The sequence below is a fragment of the Salvelinus namaycush genome, chromosome 40, assembly GCF_016432855.1.
Source record: "Salvelinus namaycush isolate Seneca chromosome 40, SaNama_1.0, whole genome shotgun sequence".
In the NCBI taxonomy this organism is placed as follows: domain Eukaryota; kingdom Metazoa; phylum Chordata; class Actinopteri; order Salmoniformes; family Salmonidae; genus Salvelinus; species Salvelinus namaycush.
The window spans coordinates 1,576,947-1,603,022 of NC_052346.1; the positions used below are offsets into that span (position 1 = coordinate 1,576,947).

General features: G+C 40.8%; 1 protein-coding gene across 1 annotated transcript; it reads right to left on the reverse strand.

Annotated features, from left to right (window-relative positions):
• Positions 1-1,664: 1,664 nt before the first annotated feature.
• On the reverse strand, positions 1,665-12,676 carry LOC120033672 (interleukin-10 receptor subunit beta-like). Its single transcript, XM_038980101.1, has 6 exons — positions 12,633-12,676; positions 6,381-6,553; positions 6,124-6,287; positions 2,638-2,806; positions 2,277-2,425; positions 1,665-2,085 (listed from the first exon to the last, which is right to left on the reverse strand). The coding sequence occupies exons 1-6, from the start codon at positions 12,647-12,649 to the stop codon at positions 1,852-1,854; spliced, it is 906 nt and encodes a 301-aa protein (XP_038836029.1). The 5' UTR covers positions 12,650-12,676; the 3' UTR covers positions 1,665-1,851.
• Positions 12,677-26,076: the final 13,400 nt, after the last annotated feature.

Sequence of the window (26,076 nt, forward strand, 5' to 3'; positions counted from 1 at the left end):
GACAGATGCACTACCAGAGCAAGAATAATGCAGTGAATTTGGTCCAAAAGGGGGAAGTGAACATTAAAAACAAACACATTTACACAACTCATGACTCCTTTATTATGAATCATCTAAATTAATGACTATTGTATCTGGAAATGGATGATTTATAATGGAATATCTACATAGGCGTACAAAGGCCCTTTATCAGCTACCATCACTCCTGTGTTCCAATAGCACGTTGTGTTAGCTAATCCAAGTTTATAATTTTAAAAGGCTAATTGATCATTAGAAAACCCTTTTGCCATAATGTTAGCACAGCTGAAAACTATTGTGCTGATTAAAGAAGCTAAAAAAACTGGCCTTCTTTAGACTAGTTGAGTATCTGGAGCATCAGCATTTGTGGGTTCGATTACAGACTCAAAGTGGCCAGAAACAAAGAACTTTCTTCTGAAACTCATGTCTATTCTTGTTCTGAGAAATGAAGGCTATTCTATGCGAGAAATTGCCAAGAAACTGAAGATCTCATACAACGCTGTGTACTACTCCCTTCACAGAACATGGCAAACTGGCTCTAACCAGAATAGAAAGAGGAGTGGAATGCACCGGTGCACAACTGAGCAAGAGGACAAGTACATTAGAGTGTTGAGTTTGAAAACAGACACCTCACAAGTCCTCAACTGGCAGCTTCATTAAATAGTACCCGCAAAACACCAGTCTCAACATCAACAGTGAAGAGGCGACTCCAGGATGCTGGCCTTCTAGGCAGAGTTGCAAAGAAAAGCCATATCTCAGACTGGCCAAAAAAAATAAAAGATTAAGATGGGCAAAAGAACATAGACACTGGACAGAGGAAGATAGGAAAAATGTGTTATGGACAGACAAATCTAAGTTTGAGGTTTTCGGATCACAAAGAAGAACATTCGTGAGACGCAGAAAAAATGCTGGAGGAGTGCTTGACGCCATCTGCCAAGTATGGTGGAGGCAATGTGATGGTCTGGGGGTGCTTTGGTGGTGGAGAAGTGGGACATTTGTAAAAGGTGAAAGGTATTTTGAAGAAAGAAGGCTATGACTACATTTTGCAAGGCCATGCCATACATCATGGAGGATGCTTTATTGGAGACAATTTCCTCCTACAACAGGACAATGATCCAATGCAAAACTTCAAACTACGGAAGAAGCAGTCGGCTGGTATTCTGTCTATAATGGAGTGGCCAGCACAGTCACTGGATCTCAACCCTATTGAGCTGTTGTGGGAGCAGCTTGACCGTATGGTACATAAGTGCCCATCAAGCCAATCCAATTTGTGGGAGGAGCTTCAGGAGCATGGGGGGAAATCTCTTCAGATTACCTCAACATATTGACAACTAGAATGCCAAAGGTCTGCAAGGCTGTAATTTCTGCAAATGGAGGATTCTTTGACGAAAGCAAAGTTTGAAGGTCACAATTATTTTTTCAAATAAAAATCATTATTTATAATCTTTTGAATGGTAGTGTGTGTTTATATATAGAATAAAATTGAAGACATTAACACTATGAAATAACACCTTAAAAACATCTTCACTTTTATTTTAAATTGTAGAAAATAGTAAAAATAAAGAAAAACCTTGAATGAGTAGGTGTCCAAACTTTTGACTGGTACCGTGTATATACAGTATATACACAGTATGTAAAAAAAGTTCAATACGGTTTTGTAAGCACGAAAATTGAAGAGGAAAAACACTGAAAAGTTAAAATATTTATGCTGAAGGGCCTCAGCCCCTAATGAACACGTTAATGGCTTACAATCCATCATGACTACCTGTTATCCTCAGATTCCATATGCCCATATACAGAATGATTACATTAGCTCATGTCTTGATACCATTGTCAGATATTCTTGTAGGGCATGTCAAAATTGGCATTTTTATCAACAGCATTGTAGTATTCAGGCATCTCCACAGAGACCCCACTATCCACATGGTAAAGGTTGTCCTCTGGTATGTCAGTCAACACATTGTATGGATTTTCCTCACACAGAGCGCTGATCTGATCATACTTCTCTTGTAGAGGAGAGGTGATCTGCGAGGCCAGGTAAGGGTATTGATGAGAATCAATCAGGTGCTGTGGGGGAGAAGAACTGTCAGTCAATGAACCATCCAATGAATGGATGGATGAATAGATGGATTGATTAATTAATTAATTGAACACAGACTCACACATATGTGCACCAAGTACGCAGGGCTGCACACATGCACCCATGCATACACGCACGCATGTGCACACACACGTGCGCACACACACACACACTGTACCTGTTTCAAATGCTCAGGCAGCTTAACCTTGGGATGGAGAAACCTTTTCCCTTTGTAGATGATCCAGGGGACTAGGAGTAGTAGTGGAAAAGCCACAGCTACTGTCACCAAACTGACCACCAGGCCCTCAGACAACCTTCGCTCCCCATCTAAAGCACAGACACAGGTGGACACCAGTTAGAACGACCCTCAGAAACTGAACTGATGGCACAGATTATGGAAATGTCTGTTTTCTTGAGGCAGTTTCCGTTCCATTTGCAACAATGAACACATACTATTTGGTATCATCAAATTATGAAGGATGGGAAAAAAGTGGAAGAAAGGGGGGAAGGGTGTGTGAGGGAGAAGGTGGAGAGCTCACCTGTGGTTGTGTTGTTTGAGGTGCTCATCACACACGCGGCCTTGCTGTACTGCCCCGTATTGTTGTGCGGCATCGGTATGTACACCTGGACCTGAACGCAGTATCTAGTGTTGGGCTCCAGTGGCTTCAGTTTAACACGTTGCTCAGTCACCATCTCTCTCTCAGACACCTGTGATAACACATGGAGTGAGTGAGTTGAGTTGAGTTAGTGAGTGAGTGAGAGAGGGGTGGTGGGTGGGTGAGAAATAGTGGGAGTATGTCTGTGTGTGTGTATATACACTCACTGTATAAACATTAGGAACACCTGCTGTTTCCATGACATAGACTGACAAGTTGAATTTAGATGAAGGCTATTATCCCATTTCAATCAGTGTAGATGAAGGGGAGGATTTTAAAGAAGGATTTGTAAGCCTTGAGACAATTGAGGCATGGATTGCATACATTGAATTTGGAAAGTATTCAGACCACTTTTTCTAACTTTTGTTATGTTACAGCCTTATTCTAAAATGTATTAAATAAAACACACAGTTGAAGTCGGAAGTTTACATACACCTTAGCCAACTACATTTAAACTCAGTTTTTCACAATTCCTGACATTTAATCCAAGTAAAAATCCCCTGTCTTAGGTCAGTTAGGATCACCACTTTATTTTAAGAATGTGAAATGTCAGAATAATAGTAGAGAGAATGATTTATTTCAGCCATTTTTTCTTTCATCACATTCAGAGTGGGTCAGAGGTTTACATACACTCAATTAGTATTTGGTAGCATTGCCTTTAAATTGTTTAACTTGGCTCAAACGTTTGGGGTAGCCTTCCACAAGCTTCCCACAATAAATTAGGTGAATTTTGGCCCATTCCTCCTGACAGAGCTTTTCGTGAATTTTCCAAGCTGTTTAAAGGCATAGTCAACTTAGTGTATGTAAACTTCTGACCCACTGGAATTGTGATTCAGTGAATTATTGTCACGACTTCCGCCGAAGTCGGCCCTTCTCCTTGTTCGGGTGGTGTTCGGCGGTCGACGTCACCGGCTTTCTAGTCACCATCGATCCATTTTTCAGTTTCGTTTTGTTTTGTCTGTATTATACACACCTGGTTTCAATTCCCCCCATCATGTTCCCTATTTAATCCTCTGGCTTTCATTTCTGTTTTGTCCGTGATTGTTTGTGCGTTAGTGGTTGTGGTTTATACGTGTATGTATTTGATTATTTCCATTTGTGGAATTTTGCCTTATTTTTGAGTAAAACACTGTGGTTTCGCTCAACACCTGTGTCCTGCGCTTGACTCCGAATATTCTCCGCACACAATCCCTGACAATTATAAGTAAAATATTCTGTCTGTAAACAATTGTTGGAAAAATGACTTGTGTCATGCACAAAGTAGATGTCCTAACCGACTTGCCAAAACTATAGTTTGTTAACAAGAGATTTTTGTAGTGGTTGAAAAACGAGTTTTAATGACACCAACCTAAGTGTATGTAAACTTCCGACTTCAACTGTACATCCTCATCAATCTACACAATACCCCATAATGACAAAGCAAAAACACGTTTAGAAATGTTTGCAAATGTATATTTTTTTTTAACAGAAATAACTTATTTACTTAAGTATTCAGACCCTTTGCTATGAGACTCGAAATTGAGCTCAGGTGCATCTTGTTTCCATTGATCATCCTTCAGATGTTTCTTCAAATTGATTGGAGTCTACCTGTGGTAAGTTCAGATGATTGGACCTGATTTGGAAAGGCACACACCTGTCTATATAAGGTCCCACTGTTGACAGTGCATGTCAGAGCAAAAAGCAAGCCATGAGGTTGAAGGACCTGTCTGTAGAGCTCCGAGACAGGATTGTGTCAAGGCAAAGATCTGGGGAACATTACCAAAACATTTCTGCAGCATTGAAGGTCCCGAAGAACATAGTGGCCTCCATCATTCTTATATGGAAGAAGTTTGGAATCACCAAGACTCTTTCTAGAGCTGGCCACCCTGCCAAAATGAGCAATTGGGGGAGAAGGGCCTTTGTCTGGGAGGTGGCCAATAACCTGATTGTCACTCTGACAAAACTCCAGAGTTCCTCTGTGGAGATGGGAGAACCTTCCAGAAGGACAACCATCTTTTTCAGCACTCCACCAAACAGGTCTTTATGGTAGAGTGACCAGAATGTAGCCACTCCTCAGTAAAAGGCACATGAAGTCCCACTTGGAGTTTGCCAAAAGACACCTTATGGACTCTCAGACCATGAGAAACAAGATTCTCTGGTCTGGTGAAACCAAGATTAAACTCTTTGGCCTGAACGCCAAATCTGGAAGAAACCTGGCACCATCCCTACAGTGAAGCGTGGTGGCAGCATCATGCTTTGGGGATGTTTTCAGTGGCAGGGACTGGGAGACTAGTCAGGATCGAGGGAAAGATGAATGAAGCTTAGTACAGAGAGATCCTTGATGAAAACTTGCTCCAGAGCTACTTGGAACTCGGACTGAGGCAAAGGTTCACCTTCCAACAGGACAATGACACTAAGCACACAGCCAAAACAACACAGGAGGGGCTTTGGGACAAGTCTCTGAATGTCTTTGAGGGGCCCAGCCAGAGCCTGGACTTGAACCCGATCGAACATCTCTGGAGAAACTTGAAAATAGCTGCGCGGCGACGCTCCCCATCCAACCTGACAGGGCTTGAGTGGATCTGCAGAGAAGAATGGGAGAAACTCCCAAAATACAAGTGTGCCAAGCTTGTAGCGTCATACCCAAGAAGACTCGAGGCAGTAATTTCTGCCAAAGGTGCTTCAACAAAGTACTGAGAAAAGGGTCAAAATACTTATGTAAATGTGATATTTGCATTTTTCATTCCTAAAAACCTGTTTTTGCTTTGTCATTATGGGGTAGTGTGTGTAGATTGACTATAAACTATTAATCCATTTTAGAATAAGTCTGTAACGTAACAAAATGTGGAAAAAGTCAAGGTGTCTGAATACTTTCCAAATGCACTGTAGGTGCAGAGGTGAAGAGGTATTTTTAAACCTTGAGACAATTAAGACATGGACTGTGTAAATGTGTGCGTTATGTGCAAGACATCAGATTTAAGTGCCGTTAAACGGGGTATGGTACTAGGTGCCGGGCACACCGGTTTGAGTGTCAAGAACTGCAACGCTGCTGGGTTTTTCATGCTCAGCAGTTTCCTGTGTGTATCAAGAATGTTCCACCGCCCAAAGGACATCCAACCAACCCGACACAACTGTGGGAAGCATTGGAGTCAACATGGGCCAGCATCCCTGTGGAACACTTTCGACACCTTGTAGAGTCCATGTCCCAACGAATGCAGGCTGTTCTGAGGGCAAAAGGGAGTGCGATAGTAGGAAGGTGTTCCTAATTTTTTGTACACTCAATGTACACAGTATGTGTGTGTGTGTGTGTGTGTGTGTGTGTGTGTGTGTGTGTGTGTGTGTGTGTGTGTGTGTGTGTGTGTGTGTTTGACTATCATATGTTTCTCTTACATCCTTCTTGTCACTCTTCTTCCAGTATCTGATATTGTATTCCACTTTGCTGTAGGCTTCTTTCAGCGATGAGATCTTTAGCACCGGATTCTGAATGTTCACCTCCACAGCTCCAAAAGCTCCTCCCTTGGTGACCAAGGTTACGTTTGGAGGACCAATTACGGCTGAGGAGACACAATACAGGAAGTCAAAGATAGGATGTCAAGAATGAGAGAGCTACAATGAACAATATCACCGAAGTGCATATTGGTACTCACTTCCTTTCTTAAGAGAGAAGTTTGGGGTTTCCGCCCAACTGGAGGTATTTCCCTCTAACTCCATCCTCACTCTGAATTGATAATTTCCATGGCAACTGGGAAGTTCGCCGAAGTCACACCTCTGCTCTTTGGTGGCTTTACATACGGTGTGGAAGAAGGCAGTTGAAGGCCTTCTGAGTATCAGACAATAAAAAGAGGTTAACATTTTAATTGCATTTTTTGTGGCATCGATGTGTAATAACAGTGCCTTTATGTTGCTTACTATTAAGTAGAGAGGAGAAAACACACAGCTGATTTGGCAAGGTATTCCAAAATAACATAACACTTATTAATGAATGTCAAATAATGTAGCTACAAACTCAATAGCTCTGATGCAATTTATTCATTAGACAGGAAAAAACTTTAATTCTCTTAATTTCTCTTAGTGTTATGTTACTACCTGTTTTATAAAAATCAAACAGGTTTCGTTTTGTTTTTTTGCAAGTGTGTGCGTCTTGTTCTCTTCCAGAAAAGGTGGGACTTTTTTAGTTCCTATACGGTATGTTTGGTCATATCAATGCCCTATCATTGTTCACAACTTCCCCTCTCAGTGAAGTTCCTCATGCAGAATTAGGATCTTAATTTGAGCCAGTTTGCTAAAGCAGGAAAATAATCCTGCAGCAACAGGACATTTTAGTTATTAAGTGGATGTATAATTATTATTTTCTTGTAGGGGTTGACACATTTTTCGTTAGGGCAAATCAAGTCTGACATTTTAAACCTTGACTACACTGAGAAAATTCTCAGGCACAAAAGAGTGATCAAATTAAGATCCTACATCTGTATAACCACAGACATAATGGTACTGATACACTCACACTATGGCAAAATGTCAACATGTCACTGAAGTGCATGACCCTATTCCCTGTACGATAGAGATGGCGAAAGAGATTTCTACTTATCGATTCTTGGTCCACAGCTCAAATTGAAGATACATATCACAGTAGCCACTAGCCAGTGAGCACAAACTATTTAACAATATTGAGGAATGCAACCAAGCCATATTACACTCTTAAAAATTGCAACAATCCACAAGCATGTGCAGACAATGAAAGTTAGCAGCTTACTTCTGCTAAATAACAACATGATTCATGATCAAGTAACATTAACGTATTGTTAATAAACATATTAATATAAATGTACAGCAAAGTATTATACCTTTTATTCACACAGTTGAATTCAAAAGTTTACATACATTTAGGTTGGAGTCATTAAAACTCGTTTTTCAACCACTCCACAAATTTCCTGTTAACAAACTATTGTGTTGTCAAGTCGGATAGGATATCTACTTTGTGCATGACAAGTTATTTTTCCAACAATTGTTTACAGACAGATTATTTCACTTATCATTCATCGTATCACAATTCCAGTGGTTCAGAAGTTTACATACACTAAGTTGTCTGTGCCTTTAAACAGCTTGGAACGTTTCAGAAAATGATGTCATGGCTAGAAGCTTCTGATAGGCTAATTGACATAATTTGAGTCAATTGGAGGTGTACCTGTGGATGTATTTCAAGGACTACCTTCAAACTCAGTGCCTCTTTGCTTGACATCATGGGGAAATCAAAAGAAATCAGCCAAGACATCAGAAAAAAATTATAGACCTCCACAAGTCTGGTTCATCCTTGGGAGCAATTTCAAAATGGCTGAAGGTACCACGTTCATCTGTACAAACAATAGTACGCAAGTATAAACACCATGGGACCACGCAGCCGTCATACCGCTCAGGAAGGAGACGGGTTCTGTCTCCTAGAGATGAACGTAATTTTGTGCAAAAAGTGCAAATCAATGCCAGAACAACAGCAAAGGGCCTTGTGAAGATGCTGGAGGAAACAGGTACAAAAGTATCTATATCCACAGTAAAACAGTCCGTTATCGACATAACCTGAAAGGACGCTCAGCAAGGAAGAAGCCACTGCTTCAAAACAGGCATAAAAAAAAAAAGCCAGACTACGGTTTGCAACTGCACATGGGGACAAAGATCGTACTTTTTGGAGAAATGTCCTCTGGTCAGATAAAACAAAAATAGAACTGTTTGGCCATAAAATTCCTCTCACAATTATCCATACTGGAGCCATCTCCACCCTGGTACCTAAGTACAGAAACACCAACTCATGCTATGGAATGCGGTCTTGTTAGGTTTATCACGCAAGGCATCGTAAATCTTCTGTCAGCATTAAGCCCCCAGAGGTCCCTTCTCAGTAGAACACACACCGTTGAGAGTGTTCTAAGAACCCCCTATTCCAGCCTTTCTTAAAGTATGGGTCGCTAGCCAAAGTGGGTCGCGGACCTGTTAATGGTGGGTCGCAATGTGTCAGAGTAAATGTATAACTATTTCAAAGTAAATGTATACTTATTTAATTAATTACTGGAATTGATTAGGCAACGTGCATCTGTGCATTTCGTTTGCGTTTCACCGGATCTTTTTTCTGCATTTTTCTTGAACATCACTCCCTGACACACGATGCAGCGCTGTCGTTCAGCAGCAGATGATGCCCTGTCAGCCACTGACTTGTCATTCCCACTCGCCATCACTCACCGCTTTCACCAAATGGACTCATGCTAGCTACAAGTTCTGGCTGAGCTCAATTGTCTTGAAATACAAATACAGGGATGAGTTTCTCTCTTTCATACAAACTTTGAGAAATAACGAGGAGCGCCCACAATGTGTTTTGTGCGGGGATGTGCTTAATGTTAGTATTGAGTCTCTCAAAACAAACAAATTAATAAAATTACACGTCCTGACCAAACATACAGCATGATGATAAACCCAGGGAGTTCATTCAGAACAGGGCATCATGCTTCAGGAAGCAGTGCTTTGACAGTGGAAAAGTAAGTCAGCTAGCAAGGCATTGTTGTAATTTTATAACAGGCAATGATAAGTAGAAATAACGGAGTACTAACTCTCATAGTAGTAGATGTGAGTTTCTCTTTCAAACAATCCCGTGGCCTTGTAAGTTACACAACTAATAGCTAACATTAGCCAAAGGAAAGCAAGCTATCTAGTTACTGATGTTGCAACCCTTAGTAACAGTACAGATGAAGATGAAAAATGATCAGGCCTACTGTACATCTTACTGTAGAAATGATTGTTGAAAACGAGTCTAGGTTGGAACTGTTGCTGTTAAAATACAAGTAATAATTCGTATTCTGAACTGGAATAAACTGATCGAAGCAAGATGCTTTTTGAGGCAAACATTCACACAGTTCTGGGTTGCTCATCTACAGCAGGAAGCGGCCTCCTGCCTGACTGAGAAAGCAGTAGAAGTTCTGATCCAGTTTGGCTCCACATACCTATGTGAGTCAGGGTTCTCAACTCTGACATACTTAATTCAAAAACAGATACAGAAACGGTCTCATTGCTGAGTATGACCTCAGTGTTGCACAGTGAAAAACTGAGCCCAGAATAGTCATGCTTTTTGAAAACGTCAACCAGCCACGCACCTCTCATTAGGACTGTGTGTGTATGAGTTTTCGGATCTACATCTGTGTGATGTGATCAATCAGTTTCTTCTAGTTCAGAATAAAATGATGTACTGTATTTTAAACAGCAACAGTTCCAACCTTGATTTTCTTTCAACAATAATTTCTACAGTAAGATGTACAGTAGGCTTGATCATTTTTCATCTGTACTGTTTCTTAGGGTTGCCCTATCAAAAAGCCTGTGTGTGCTTTCTGTTATGCATCTGTGTGATGTGATCAATCAATTTGTTCCAGTTCAGAATGAAAATTATTTATTGTATTTTATCAGCAACAGTTCCAACCAAGACAGATATGTAGAGTTTTTAATGGTGGAAAATAAACATGAATATAAATTTACGTGAAAATGTAATTTAATTGTTATTTGTTTTTGTCTATATTGCATTTGTTTTCGGCATAAGGGCAATTTAATGTACCGATATTTACATATAGTTGCATATTTTCCTAAGCTTGTCCCAGGAAAACACAACATTTCTAATTGGGGTCCCAGGCTGAACAAGTTTAAGAACCCCTGCCCTATTCTGTTGCATAAAACAACCATTTGATGCAATGACAGTAGTATAACATAACCTTGCAATTTTGCTCTCACAGTATGTGTAGCTGAGGATACTTTTGCTAAAATGCTAGTAAGTGTGAACAACCTCTAAGTATAATGTCAAAGACAAAACACTTACACCAGAAGTATTCGTGTGTATTTGTTTGTCATAAAAATGTATGATCTTAATTGGAGCCAGTCTCCTACAGCAGGAAAATAATCCTGCAGCAAAATAAAACGTGAATTATTATGTCCATTAAAATTAATGGAATTTTTGAGCAGTTGATCATTTTTTTTGTCAGGGAAAATCAAATTAAGATCCTACATCTGTATATGTGTGTTTTTGTTTTTCTGTTTGCTCTGGTAAAAAGTCAGTCTCCCGTCCAGTGTAGTCCAGGAATGGACGTACCAGTCTAAATGCCTCTGAGACACTGCGGGAGGAAAACTGCATCCAGAATGAGCAACACCCTCTTCATCTGTATTTTTATCCTCTGTCTGTCTGTGTGTGTGTGTGTGTGCATGTGCGTGTGCTTGTGCACGTGCGTCTCACATGTATTCAGCTGTGTAGGTAAGGTTTTTCAGTGAAGTAAGGGGAGCGTCCCACTTAACTATGGCATCCATGTTGTAAGAGACCACCTCAACGTTTTGTGGTGGAGGCAGAAGTGACTCCGCTATAGAATGAAAGAAACAAACACTCAGTTGATTACCAGAATTAGACTGAGACAGAAAGACGCTCTTCAGATACAAGAGTCGAGTGAGACGAAATAACACTCAAATACTAGAATCAGTGAGACGAAATAACACTGAAATACTAGAGTCAGACCTGGGTCAAATACTGTCAAATACGTTTTCTGATTGATTTAGCTTGCCCGGTACAAAGGAATCAAAAGTTAAACAGTGACACTGCCACAATGATGTTACTTTATCTAGGCTACAGTAAGTTAAGGCCTGAAAACACAAACCTGAAATGAATCGAAATCCCAGAGTGATAAGAAGATAAAATGCCATCACAATGTTCTGTGGTGTGTTCCAATTGTAACAACAGCTGTAAGTCACACTGGATAAGAGTGCCTGCTAAATGTGCAAAATGTGAAAATGTAAAGGGAAGAAACTGATAACTGCTCTTTTTAAGGGCGGGCATAGCGAAGAAAGGAGAACACTCTTATTTCCTCATTGGCACTGAGACAGTTGCCCTAGCCCAAATGATGTATTATCATTGTAGAGGCCACTGATGTTGACATATCATTATTGTATCAGGTATGAGTGGGCTGCCAAACAATTCATTATCATCTGAAAGTACATACCATTTTCACATGCTCCACCGCAAACTGTCATAAACAAATCTCACGAAAAATCAGACACGGCAAAATCCTGGTTACTATCCAATCAAAGCCACGGTGACACTACTACCGACGGTTAGCCACATTTGGCTTAAAAAGCCAAACGCAACTTAAACCTGTTTGGGCTGCAAGCCCGACACCGCCCACAATATGACAACATCCAGCTCAAGTGCAGGGCGCGAAATTCAAAAGCTAGATTTTAAAAATATTTAACTTTCACACATTAACAAGTCCAAGACACCAGATGAAAGATAAACTTCTTGTGAATCAAACCAACATGTCCGATTTTTAAAATGTTTTACAGGGAAGACAAAATATGTAAATCTATTAGCTAACCACGTTAGCAAATGACACCACTTTTCTAACTCCATCAGTTTCTTACTCCATCAGTTTCTTACTCCATCAGGTGCTATCACAAATTCGACCAAATAAAGCTATAAATAGCCACTAACCAAGAAACTAATTCGTCAGATGACAGTCTGATAACATATTTATTGTACAGCATATTTTTTTTCGAAAAATTTGCATATTTCAGGTATAAATCATATTTTACATTTCAGCTACAAATCAGAAAGTGCACCGAAAGCAGCCATAATATTTACAGACACCAACAGACACCAACGTCAAATAGCTAATTACTCATTATAAAACATTTCCGAAAAATATATAGTTTGCAGCAATTGAAAGATAGGCAACTTGTGATTCCAAACAATATTTCCGATTTATGAAATGTTTTACAGCGAAAACAAAATGTATCGCTATATTAGCGTAGCCACAATAGAGAGACACATTTGGGCGCCCACGACCCGTTCACATGCACGACAGATATATGAAATAACATCATAAAATGACTCTTACTTTGGCTGATCTTTCATCAGAATGTTGAAACAGGCTTCCTCTGTCCTGATGAGTCGTTGTTTGGATTCAGAATGAGAAATATCCCTGTTCATTTAGCGTTTCCAGTAGCCGTGGCCCAACGTAAACACAGTCATACGACGGAACACGGCAAAACTCCCGAATAAAGTTACAATAATCTGATTAAACTATATTGAAAAAACATACATTACGATGATATGTTCACATATATCCAAAAAAAATCGAGCCGCAGCTGTTAGCCGTTCGTTAGGAACGCGAAACAAAAGTCCATCCGACTTCCTCCAGAATACCGGAAGTCGGTTCTCAGATCAAAGAAATAGGTTTTTTTCCACCATAGACCAAGATGAGCAAAAAAAATTCTTCTCTGACATCCTCTTTACACCAATAGGAAGGCGTTTAGACTGTCAGCAGACTCCTAGATGATACGACCATTTATAGGCATCCGATTGAAAAGAGCAAAGATTTCTGACATTTCACTTCCTGGTCAGGAAAAGTGCTGCAGAAGGTCTTCTGTTTCACTCAGAGAAATAATTCCAACTCTTTTAGAAACTAGAAAGTGTTTTCTATCCAAAAAGAATAATAATATTCATATTGTATAAGCAAGATTTGAGTAGGAGGCCGTTTGAAATGGCCACCTCTTTCCAGGTTACTCAGTGCTGCCAGTTGCAGCCATAAGAGGATAATATCTACCAATTCATTTCCAGCAGTATTGCCCCTGCCTGCGTGATGCGCACGTCTGTCTTGTGGGTAGACGGAAAGGTTTTCCTCAAAACCTTCTCAAATAAATGTTTACTTCAAAGTAGGCCTACCTGACAGAATTATATAATTATTATTTGTATCAATTTGTTGCCGTCACATGTGCAGTTGCAGTAGCAGCACAGAAACATTGCTAGTCAAACACATCCCTCTCTCGCTAGGTGTGCACTTGAAATATTTGTATTTATTTTTTATTCTCGCTTTTTCCAGTCTTCGGAGTTATTATTCACCCTTATTTGACCAGGTATATTGACAGAAAACACATCTCTTGTACAGTAAGGACCCGGGGAAGAATTACAGGGGAAAGGAGAAGAGAAGAATGTGCCTATTTGAAAGCTAGATTAAACAAATTGGTAGAAAAGGTTGGAGACCCCTGTTCTAGTTGGTCTAGATCTATAGGGGGTAGGGGCTAAGGAGTAAGGCGTAGTTTCTAGTTGTATTAGTCGTATGTACGGGATACGCATGGCATACATCGTCCAAGGTTTCTTCTTGACAATGCAACAACAATAAAAAAGTATAAAAGATAAGAATGTGAACATAAAGTAAATGGCTCATTAAAATAGAATAAACATTTTAGTACAAGTATAACACAGGAAGGCACAATTTATGATTTAGTATTTACGTGTGTATTGGGGAACAGGGCGATGAGAGGGCGGTGTATAAACTGAGCAGTATAATACGAGTCTGGCAGCTGCAGTTGTGATGTGTGTGTAGCATGAATGTATATGTGTGTGTGTCTGTGTATGTGTGTCTATGTCTGTGTGTGTGTGCGTGTCTATGTCTGTGTGGGTGTGTGCATGAGTGAGTGCATGTATGCTAAGGTGCAGAGAATAAGAGCATGTGGTCAGTCCAGTTGGTATCAGACCTCATGCTCTGATACCATCTACCCGACGATAAAGGAGAGAACAGCTTGTGCTGGGGTGTGTGGAGTCCTTGATGATGATGCGTGCCTTCCTCAGGCACCGTTTCAAGTAGATTTCCTAGCTGGGTGGAAGCACTGTCCCAGTGATGTATGGGACAGTGACTAGTGACTAGGGACTAGGGGCGGGGGGGGGGGGGGGGGGGGGGGGGTTGGGATTGGACAGGTTTGTCAAAGGGAGTACTGCAATATACAAATGAGGTAAGAAAATGGCATAGAATAAAATGCTAAAAACTATTGAGTGAGTGTTGTCTGATTGAAGCTGGTACATGGTAACAGGACATGCCAAGTGATGTATCACAATGTAAGATCTTTGCAATATATTTAGTGAGCGTGGCGACTGCTGAAATGACATGGCTGTCAACATTATTCAAACACACAGCATGCTACCGTCCCCATATTGTGTGTGTGTACGTGGATGTGTGGGTGAGTGTATGGTCTTGAGAGAAAATGTGATCAGAGAAAAGAGAGAAAGACATAAAAGACCTGTGTTGCTCTAACTGTAATACAAAGGTGTTTGTGTGTATGTGTGTACGCGTGTGTGCACGTGTGGGCGAGTGAACCAGTGGACAAAAAAATTAAAAGTGGGATGCATAACAGCAAAGCCACTACACAAGACTAAACAATACATTAATTGCACAGTTAACCCACTGTTCCGCAGTAGGCCATCATTGTAAATAAGAATTTGTTCTGAACTGACTTGCCTGGTTAAATTAAAATTAAATTAAAAACAAACAGTGACCCCAAACAGCAATCCCAACACCTTACCACTACTACACCTGGCTGTCAGCAGAGCCTTGTATGGCAGTGAACAATTAATTCAGCCTCATTTATATTCTTTAAAAAAAACATAGCTGATTGGCTGACTTGCTTAAACAAATGTGGTTTCTACTGACAATTGAGATGTACATACTATGGCATAAGGGACGACAAGCGAATAAGAGGCTATCCGTAATTTCGATTAAGACATTAATGAGCGAGCTTGGATGGATTTAGTCAATATAACTATTTGTTCAGCACTTTCGAAATGTACAGCGACAGAATTCAGAACATGGGCCGCTCTTACAGTGTTCTCCCTGTACACCAAGTCAGAACCCTAGGATAAATAAAGGAAGCAAATAAGCAAACAATGAAAGCTCTTACAATATTCGATTATAAGCGTGAGGCACATGGCACATGGGCTACTAACAGCTTACTACACAACATACACTTAGTATTACTTTCTTATCTACATTATACATATCTCCCTGGCATATTACATAATTTATGCAGTAGCATACAATACATTTTTGGACTCACCTTGTTGTGCTCACTTGAACAGGAAGGTGGTGCGGCGGTCCTTCGTGGGCAAATTTTGTAATCAAACTTTGTCATCAAAGTCTGGCATTCTCTGCATTTATGGTGCTTTAAAGACAACTGGGAAATTGGAAAAAAAGGTTTAATCACGATAACGTCAGTGATCTTCAAGTCGTAGATCTAGAAAGGGGCCCGGAGTTCCGAATTTACAATTCCGTGTTGGATGAAAGTTCAAAACGTATTTTCCCAGACGTAGCTCGTTTTTCCCGAGTTCACAGTTGTCTTGAACTCACAAAAGTCAGATTTTACAGTTCAGAGATAATAGTTGTTCTGAGCTCGGCACAAATCATGCTTGATGACTGCTAGCTAAGATTTTGAAAGTATGACATTGACATTATCTGTCCAATCAAAGCTTCTGCGATTTCACATCATTTTATCTGTGGCTAATGACCTTGAGCCTTCATGGATGGGCACTTCTAATGTGACTCTATGGCAGCACCAAAGGGGCTTGAATTTTCTAGCTCTACCCTTAGACTTGGCAGTGACGTAGTGTCCCCATGAGTGACAAAACCATGAGCCAATCACGGCTCAGTGTTCTGCTGGCTTGACCCACCACCACAGAAAGCACTGAGCTAGGCTGAAACACCTGCACTTTGAAACTGTCTTACTCAAGAAAACAAAAAAGAGACCATGTTTGTTTGTGGCTTTATTAACTCAATGATATACACTGCTCAAAAAAATAAAGGGAACACTTAAACAACACAATGTAACTCCAAGTCAATCACACTTCTGTGAAATCAAACTGTCCACCTAGGAAGCAACACTGATTGACAATAAATTTCACATGCTGTTGTGCAAATGGAATAGACAAAAGGTGGAAATTATAGGCAATTAGCAAGACACCCCCAATAAAGGAGTGGTTCTGCAGGTGGTGACCACAGACCACTTCTCAGTTCCTATGCTTCCTGGCTGATGTTTTGGTCACTTTTGAATGCTGGTGGTGCTTTCACTCTAGTGGTAGCATGAGACGGAGTCTACAACCCACACAAGTGGCTCAGGTAGTGCAGCTCATCCAGGTTGGCACATCAATGCGAGCTGTGGCAAGAAGGTTTGCTGTGTCTGTCAGCGTAGTGTCCAGAGCATGGAGGCGCTACCAGGAGACAGGCCAGTACATCAGGAGACGTGGAGGCAACAACCCAGCAGCAGGATCGCTACCTCCGCCTTTGTGCAAGGAGGAGCACTGCCAGAGCCCTGCAAAATGACCTCCAGCAGGCCACAAATGTGCATGTATCTGCTCAAATAGGCCTATAATTTCCACCTTTTGTCTATTCCATTTGCACAACAGCATGTGGAATTTATTGTCAATCAGTGTTGCTTCCTAAGTGGACAGTTTGATTTCACAGAAGTGTGATTGACTTGGAGTTACATTGTGTTGTTTAAGTGTTCCCTTTATTTTTTTGAGCAGTGTATATATTTTTTACATGTTTTTCAAACTGATATGTGACACGTATTAATGCCAAAATAACATGAAAAACAAGAAAGGCCCCAACAACAAAAAAAACATTTGCTAGAAATGTGGGGCTCAAAACCGCCCTGAATGACGGATCGCCACTGGAGTGAACTAATTTGTCACTTCAGCATCTGCCACCCTTAGATAGTGCAAACCTTGTACCTGTGTGTAGATGGTCCTGGAGCTTTCATTTTGCAGTTATTCAGTAAATCCCCCAGAGGGCAGTACAGCCCTACATTTAATCACAGACAACTACATATTCTGCAATAGAGAACAAAAATCTGTCACTTTTCCCTTTGGATGATGTGTCCTTAACATCGACAGATCTCATTACCGAGTCGTGACACAGGATTGTGACATTGATGTGCTTGAGTGGGAATGGAGAAGTTCATCTGATTACGTAATCTCACTCTCACTATATCGGCATCTGGTCTAACACTCCCAAAGCAGTGTCTACAATAAGCTTGACCCCAGGCAGCCAGAGGAGATTACATTTCCTCAACTACTCAGACACAGACCCAGCTAAAGTAATCCTCGATCCCCTCACCCCTCCCTCAGGAATTAAACAACCAGGCAACTGAGGCCGGAGGAGGCACCTTTTCTCTCAGTGGATGAAAAGATCAGACATTTGAACCCCCTCCAATTCACCTCTATCTGGCTTCTCTTCTCCTCCCTTTCTCCCCTCTCTCTATCTCTCTTTCTCTCTCGCACGCACGCACACACAAATCATGCACACACATGCAGTACATTTTCTGCAGTTCTACACATTTTGTCATGGTGCGAGTAATCATAATTTTTTGGGAGCAATTTTACAACAAATTTCATGCAATTCTACTCATTTTCCCATGCGGCAGAGAGAGATTTTTGCAGCTTTAAAGCACGTTTTCAGTAATTCTACAAATTTTACCATGACTTATGCCATGTTTTTGATATCTGACTGAGAGTGATGAACAAAATCAATGGAGGCCCCCTGAAGGTCAGGATCTCTGGGCACGTGCCTGGTGTGCCCGGCGGTATTTGGCCATGATTACTACAAGTTTAGATAGCTGGCTAAACTTACTTACCAATTTAAAAATGTTAGCTAATTGACTGACTGTCAGAGACTGACAAAACAAGAGAAAATTGCTGATGCACAACCAAAATTTGTTTATTCTACTGTTCTAAATATCAGAAGTTGAAGAGAGAGTGAGAGATTGATAGCGAGAGGGAGGGAGGGTAGGAGCATGTATCTGTGCTCAGCAAAAACGAGGCTAAAGAGCTGACCGGCGGATAGAGAGGTGCACGCTGCGATGCCGGCGGGGTGTGTAATGATATCCTCGGTCTGTCCTTCGCTTCCTTCGTCTCTGCCCTCGCTCTGCCAATCACTATCCGATGAGGGGGGCCGGGGATGGGACTGGATGCAGCGCAGGAGTCTGCAGCCATTCCAAAAGAGCCCTATAGAGTCAGATAAGGGGTGGAGGGTTAGTGGGAGGAGGGATGAAGGGTTGGAGGGAGAGAGCATGGTTCCATGGCCATGAACAGGATTCCAAAACAGCCTGATGGGGTTGTTGGCACAGGAGGAATGTGGGTGGCAGCCCATTTGGGACACAGATGTGGCGAGGAGCTCCGAGCTGAGAAATTTTCACCTACCTCTTTCGGAAAGGTCACCTGACCTCTGCCCACGCCTTCTACCTTATGGTGGTAAGAGGGCTTGGGAGGGGGAGAGGATGAGAGAAGATGACCCTAGCAGAGCATAATGGTCTAAAGCCAGAGTGGTACATACTGAAACGCCCCCGTGCAATTCCCCTTCCCCTTGAGGAACCTTCATGGCTACATAGGCTATAAGAGCTTCTGTTAAATGAATATATAATATCCCCTAAGTGAATTTCAGAAAACGCATTGCACGAGATGAATATTGAACTGTTAAAGTGTGGGGTTTAATGTGGGGGGGGTCTCTAGACCACATTTTTACAGTTTCCAATGTTCAGACCTTATTGGCCTTTTCCGGTAAATGTCCCACTCTAGCAGTGTATCGTCGAACTTGACTTTGTGATCTCAAAAATGGCCTGTCCATAACTGGGTGTCTCAGTCTCCTAGGCAACTAGCTAAATTTAGATAGTAATAACATGATATTTGATTGGGGAATTCAAGCAAAGAGCCACTCCATGGAAACGTACAATAGGCTCCCCTTTTGGGTGTGCTCTCCCTCTTCCCTTCCTTCTGCTTCCCCCTATCTATCTGCTTCCTCCTCTTCCTCCTCTTCTACCTCTCCCTCATCCTATACATGTTCCTCTCCTCTTCATCTCTCCTCCACTCTCCTCTCCTTCCCTTTTCTCTTCCTCTCTCCCTCCACTTCACTCTCCTCTTCCTCTCTCCCTCCACTCTCCACTCCTCCCTCCTCCCTCCACATATCTATCCTTCCAATCATCTCTAACTTCTCTTCCTCCATGCCTTTTGCTGCTGAGCCCGGACTCTCTACATCACTTCCCTATTTTTCACTGACCTAGAGGAACATGTATAGTAACAGAGGGAGAGGAGCAACAAATAGGATACAATTGTGGTCAGGAACATAATCTCTCTCTCTCTCCCTGTCTCTCTCTCTCTTCCTTCCTCTCTTTCTTTTTCTCAACCATACACATCCTCTCTTCCGAATAATGGGTTTCCATAATACATTGTATGATACAGTTTTCACACTCTCTCTCGCTCTCTCTCTCTATTAAATTCAATTTAAGGGCTTTATTGGCATGGGGAACATATATTAACATTGCCAAAGCAAGTGAAGTAGATAATAAACAAAAGTGAAAAAACTATTACAATTTACAGTAAACATTACACTCACAAAAGTTCCACGAGAATAAAGACATTTCAAATGTCATATTTAGTGCAAATAGTTAAAGTACAAAAGGGAAAGTAAATAAACATAAATATGGGTTGTATTTACAATGGTGTTTGTTCTTCACTGGTTGCCCTTTTCTTGTGGCAACAGGTCACATATCTTGCTGTTTTGATGGCACACTGTGATTGTAGTGGCGATTACCTATGAAATGCCACTGGCACGGGAGAGAGATAACACGTCCACAAAAATCAGCTTTCCAAATGCTACTCTTTTTGGGTGAATATAATGCATATAAAATATAAATAGCTCCAAACACATATTCCTATAGAAAAGGTGCAGAGAAATGCATTCTATGACCTATATCTGTGATATGGTAAGAACTGTATGAGCTCTCTTCTCACCTGTGCTAACCCTTCCTGGTCACCTGTGCTACCTACATACAAATGTGACCAGTGACCCATGACACCAACATATAGTGCCCTCTAGTGTACAAAACAAGTAAAAATAACCCTTGACAGACAACATACGTACAGTCGTGGCCAAAAGTTTTGAGAATGACACAAATATACATTTTCACAAAGTCTGCTGCCTCAGTTTGTATGATGGCAATTTCCATATACTCCAGAATGTTATGAAGAGTGATCAGATGAATTGCAATTAATTGCAGTCCCTCTTTGCCATGCAAATGAGCTGAATCCCCCCCAAAAAATTTCAGCCCTGCCACAAAAGGACCAGCTGACATCATGTCAGTGATTCTCTCGTTGACACAGATGTGAGTGTTGAGGAGGACAAGGCTGGAGATCCCTCTGTCATGCTGATTGAGTTTGAATAACAGACTGGAGGCTTCAACAGGAGCTCTGTCAACCATGGTTACCTGCAAGGAAACACGTGCCATCATCATTGCTTTGCACAAAAAGGGCTTCACAGGCAAGGATATTGCTGCCAGTAAGATTGCACCTAAATCAACCATTTATCGGATCATCAAGAACTTCAAGGAGAGCTGTTCAAATGTTGTGAAGAAGGCTTTAGGGCGCCCAAGAAAGTTCAGCAAGCGCCAGGACTGTCTCCTAAAGTTCATTCAGTTGCGGGATCGGGGCACCACCAGTACAGAGCTTGCTCAGGAATGGCAGCAGGCAGGTGTGAGTGCATCTGCATGCACAGTGAGGCGAAGACTTTTGGAGGATGGCCTGGTGTCAAGAAGGGAAGCAAAGAAGCCACTTCTCTCCAGGAAAAACATCGGGGACAGACTGATATTCTGCAAAATGTACAGGGATTGGACTGCTGAGTACTGGGGTAAAATCATTTTCTCTGATGAATCCCCTTTCCGATTGTTTGGGGCATCCGGAAAAAAGCTTGTCCAGAGAAGACAAGGTGAGCGCTACCATCAGTCCTGTGTCATGCTAACAGTAAAGCATCCTGAGACCATTCATGTGTGGGGTTGCTTCTCAGCCAATGGAGTGCGCTCACTCCTAATTACACAGCCATGAATAAAGAATTTTACCAACACATCCTCCAAGTGCAACTTCTCCCAACCATCCAGGAACAGTTTGGTGACGAACAATGCCTTTTCAGGCATGATGGAGCACCTTGCCATAAGGCAAAAGTGATAACTAAGTGGCTCAGGGAACAAAACATTGATATTTTGGGTCCATGGTCAGGAAACTCCCCAGACCTTAATCACATTGAGAACTTGTGGTCAATCCTCAAGAGGCGGGTGGACAAACAAAACCCCACAAATTCTGACAAACTCCAAGCATTGATTATGCAAGAATGGGCTGCCCTCAGTCAGGTTGTGGCCCAGAAGTGAATTGACAGCATGCCAGGGCGGATTGCAAAGGTCTTGAAAAAAAGGGTCAACACTGCAAATATTGACTCTTTGCATCAACTTCATGTAGTAATTGTCAATAAAAGCCTTTGACACTTGAAATGATATGCTTGTAATTATACTTCAAATGCTTGTAATTATACTTCAGTATTCCATAGTAACATCTGACAAAAATATCTGAAGACACTAAAGCAGCAAACTTTGTGGAAATTAATATTTGTGTCATTCTCAAAGCTTTTGGCCTCGACTGTATATATTTAATTTTATTGAACCTTTTTTTAGTCAAGTCAGTTAAGAACAAACTCTTATTTACCCAAACGGCCTAGCCCGGCCAAACCCTAACCCGGACGACACTGGGAGCTCCTGCCAAATGTATGACCATATTAGAGACACGTATTTCCCTCATTACACAGTCCCACAAAGAATTTGAAAACAAACCCAATTTTGATCAAATCTCATATCTATTGGGTGAAATATAACTGTAGGAGCATGTTTGGCCTGTTTATGTGTTGACTCAATCATGGACACTCTTACTGACAGTTGTGGCTGCTTTGTGTAATGTATTGTTGTCTCTACCTTATTGACCTTTGTGCTGCTGACTGTGCCCAATAATGTTTGTACCATGTTTTGTGCTGCTACCATGTTGTGTTGCTACCATGTTGTTGTTATGTAGCTACCGTGCTGTGTTGTCATGTGTTGCTGATTTGCTATGTTGTTGTCTTAGGTCTCTCTTTATGTGGTGTTGTGTTGTCTCTCTCGTTGTGATGTGTGTTTTGCCCTATATTTATATTGTATTTATTTATTTTAATCCCAGGCCCCCGTCGCAGCAGGAGGCATTTTGTCTGTTGGTAGGTCGTCATTGTAAATAAGAATTTGATTTTAAATGACTTGCCTAGTTAAAAAAAGGTTAAATAAAAATGTAATAACAAATTAGGTTAGGAATTTCCACCTCAATTTGTGGGCAGTGTGCACATAGCCTATTTTCTCTTGAGAGCAAGGTCTGCCTATGGCGACCTTTCTCAATAGCAAGGCTCACTGAGTCTGTCAAAGCTTTGCTTAAGTTTGGGTCAGTCACAGTGGTCAGGTATTCTGCCACTGTGTACTCTCTGTTTAGGGCCAAATATCATTCTAGTTTGCTCAGTTTTTTGTTGTTAATTCTTTCCAATGTGTCAAATAATTATCTTTTTGTTTTCTCATGATTTGGTTGGGTCTAGTTGTGTTGATGTCCTGGGGGTCTGTGGGGTCTGTTTGTGTTTGTGAACAGAGCCCCTGGACCAGATTCACAAAATACTTCTGCAAAAACGTAAGTTTATTAAGAATACAAATAAGAAGTTCATAAGATAGTTTGTAAGTGCAATTCCTCAACAATATTTTAAGATTGAATGATTTTCTTACGAACCTATCTTGGAATTTGGAACATTTCAAATAACTTTATTTTCAAGAATTGAATTTCTTCTTAAAACCTCTCTAGGCTAGGTGGGACAGTAGTGTCCTCAGATAATCGCATGGTTTGCTTTCGCCGTAGTCCTTTTAAAATCTGACACCGTGGCTGGATTAACAAGAAGTTAAGCTTTATTTTGACATATTGCATGTGTATTTTCAAGAATGTTAAATATTTACAATTCTGTAGTTTGAATTTGGCGCCCTGCACTTTCACTGGATGTTGGTCAGGTGGGAAGGTAGTGTCCCATCTAGCCTAGAGAGGTTAACTTTTTATGGCTGCAGGGGCAGTATTGAGTAGCTCTGATTAAAGGTGCCCATTTCAAACGGCCTCGTACTCAATTCTTGCTCGTACAATATGCATATTATTATTACTATTGGATAGAAAACACTCTCTAGTTTCTAAAACCGTTTGAATTATATCTGTGAGTCAAACAGAACTCATTTGGCACAAACTTCCTGACCAGGAAGTGGAAAGTCTGAAATCGATGCTCTGTTCTACTTCCTGCCTATACATGGGCATGATACGTAAGAGTATACATGCACTTCATACACCTTCCCCTGGATGTCAAGAGGCGGTGAGAGAAGAAATTTCGTGTTTATCTTGGTCTGAAGTGGAATAAATCCTCTTTGTATGACGTGTCCCTCATTTCCGGTTTTCTAGAGAGCGCGCAGGGGGACATGGATTTGCCTTCTGTTTAGCTGCCGTTATAGTCGACTAATATCTCCGGCTTTGATTTTATTTGATACATGTGACCATATCATCGTAAAGTATGTTTTTTCAATATAGTTTCATCAGATGATTGAAAATTTTTCGGGAGTTTTGCCGTGTTCCGTTCTCTTCCGTTTGTTGACATGGAGAGCGTCGTGCCACCTGGCTAGTGTGCTTGCTAATTGAAGAGGGAAAGTTGCCGTTCTAAATCCAAACAACGATTGTTCTGGACAAAGGACACCTTGTCCAACATTCTGATGGAAGATCAGCAAAAGTAAGAAACATTTTATGATGCTATTTCATATATCTGTCGTACATGTGAACTAGTCGTGGACGCCCAACGTTTGGGTACTCTAGCTATACCGAAGCTGCATATCGTAATGAAGTTATTTTTAGAATTCTAACACTGCGATTTCATTAAGAACTAATGGATCTATCATTTCCTATACAACATGTATTTTTTAGTTATGTTTATGAATAGCTATTTGGTCAGAATATGTGTGTCAGAAAAAGTGTCAGGAAAAATCCGGACGTAGTGGGAAAAAGTAGCTAAGTTAGCACAATGTGTAACCATTGATTTCAGCTCTAAATATGCACATTTTCGAACAAAACATAAGTGTATGTATAACCTGATGTTATAGGACTGTCATCTGAGGAAGAAAATCAAGGTTAGTCAAAAATTATATATCTTTTGCTTGTTTGTTACGATCGCTTACTTTTGCTACTGGGAAATTGCTTGTGTTTTTGGCTATTGTGGTAAGCTAATATAACGCTATATTGTGTTTTCGCTGTAAAACACTTGATAAATCGGAAATATTGTCTGGAATCACAAGATGCCTGTCTTTCAATTGCTGTACACTATGTATTTTTCAGAAATGTTTTATGATGAGTAATTAGGTATTTGACGTTGGTGTCTGTAATTATTCTGTCTGCTTTCGGTGCAATTTCTGATTGTAGCTGCAATGTAAACTATGATTTATACCTGAAATATGCACATTTTTCGAACAAAACATAGATTTATTGAATAACATGTTATAAGACTGTCATCTGATGAAGTTGTTTGTTGGTTAGTTTGGTTGGTTCTTGGTTAGTTAGGTTGGCTTTGTGCATGCTACCTGTGCTGTGAAAAATGTCTGTCCTTTTTTGTATTTGGTGGTGAGCTAACATAAATATACGTGGTGTTTTCGCTGTAAAATATTTTAAAAATCGGACATGTTGGCTGGATTCACAAGATGTGTACCTTTCATATGCTGTATTGGACTTGTTAATGTGTGAAAGTTAAATATTTAAAAAAATATATATTTTGAATTTCGCGCCCTGCACTTGAGCTGGCTGTTGTCATAAGTGTACCGACGTCGGGCTTGCAGCCATAAGAAGTTTTAAGAAGATTTTGTGAATCTGGGCCACGCTGGCTTAAGGGACTCTTCTCCAGGTTCATCTCTCTGTAGGTAATGGCTTTGTTATGGAAGGTTTGGGAATCGCTTCCTTTTAGTTGGTTATAGAATTTTAACGTCTGTTTTCAGGATTTTGATAATTAGCGGGTATCAGCCTAATTCTGCTCTGCATGCATTATTTGGTGTTAAGTTATACACAGAGGATATTTTTGCAGAATTATGCATGCAGAGTCTCAATTTGGTGTTTGTCCCATTTTGTGAATTCTTAGTTGGTGAGCAGACTCCAGACCTCACAACCATAAAGGGCAATGGGTTCTACAACTTATTAAAGTATTTTTAACCAGATCCTAATTGGTATATCCAATTTTATGTTCCGTTGGATGGCATAGAAGTGCCTTCTTGCCTTGTTTTCTACTTTTAAACTCGGACAAAACAGAGATGCTAGTTCTAGGTCCCAAGAAACAAAGACATCTTCTGTTGAATCTGACAATTAATCTTGATGGTTGTATAGTCGTCTCAAATAAAACTGTGAAGGACCTCGGCGTTACTCTGGACCCTGATCTCTCTTTTGACGAACATATCAAGCTTTTTTCCATCTACGTAACATTGCAAAAATCAGAAACTTTCTGTCCAAAAATTATCCAGAAAAATGTATCCATGCTTTTGTCACTTCTAGGTTAGACTACTGCAATGCTCTACTTTCCGGCTACCCGGATAAAGCACTAAATAAACTCCGGTTAGTGTTAAACACGGCTGCTA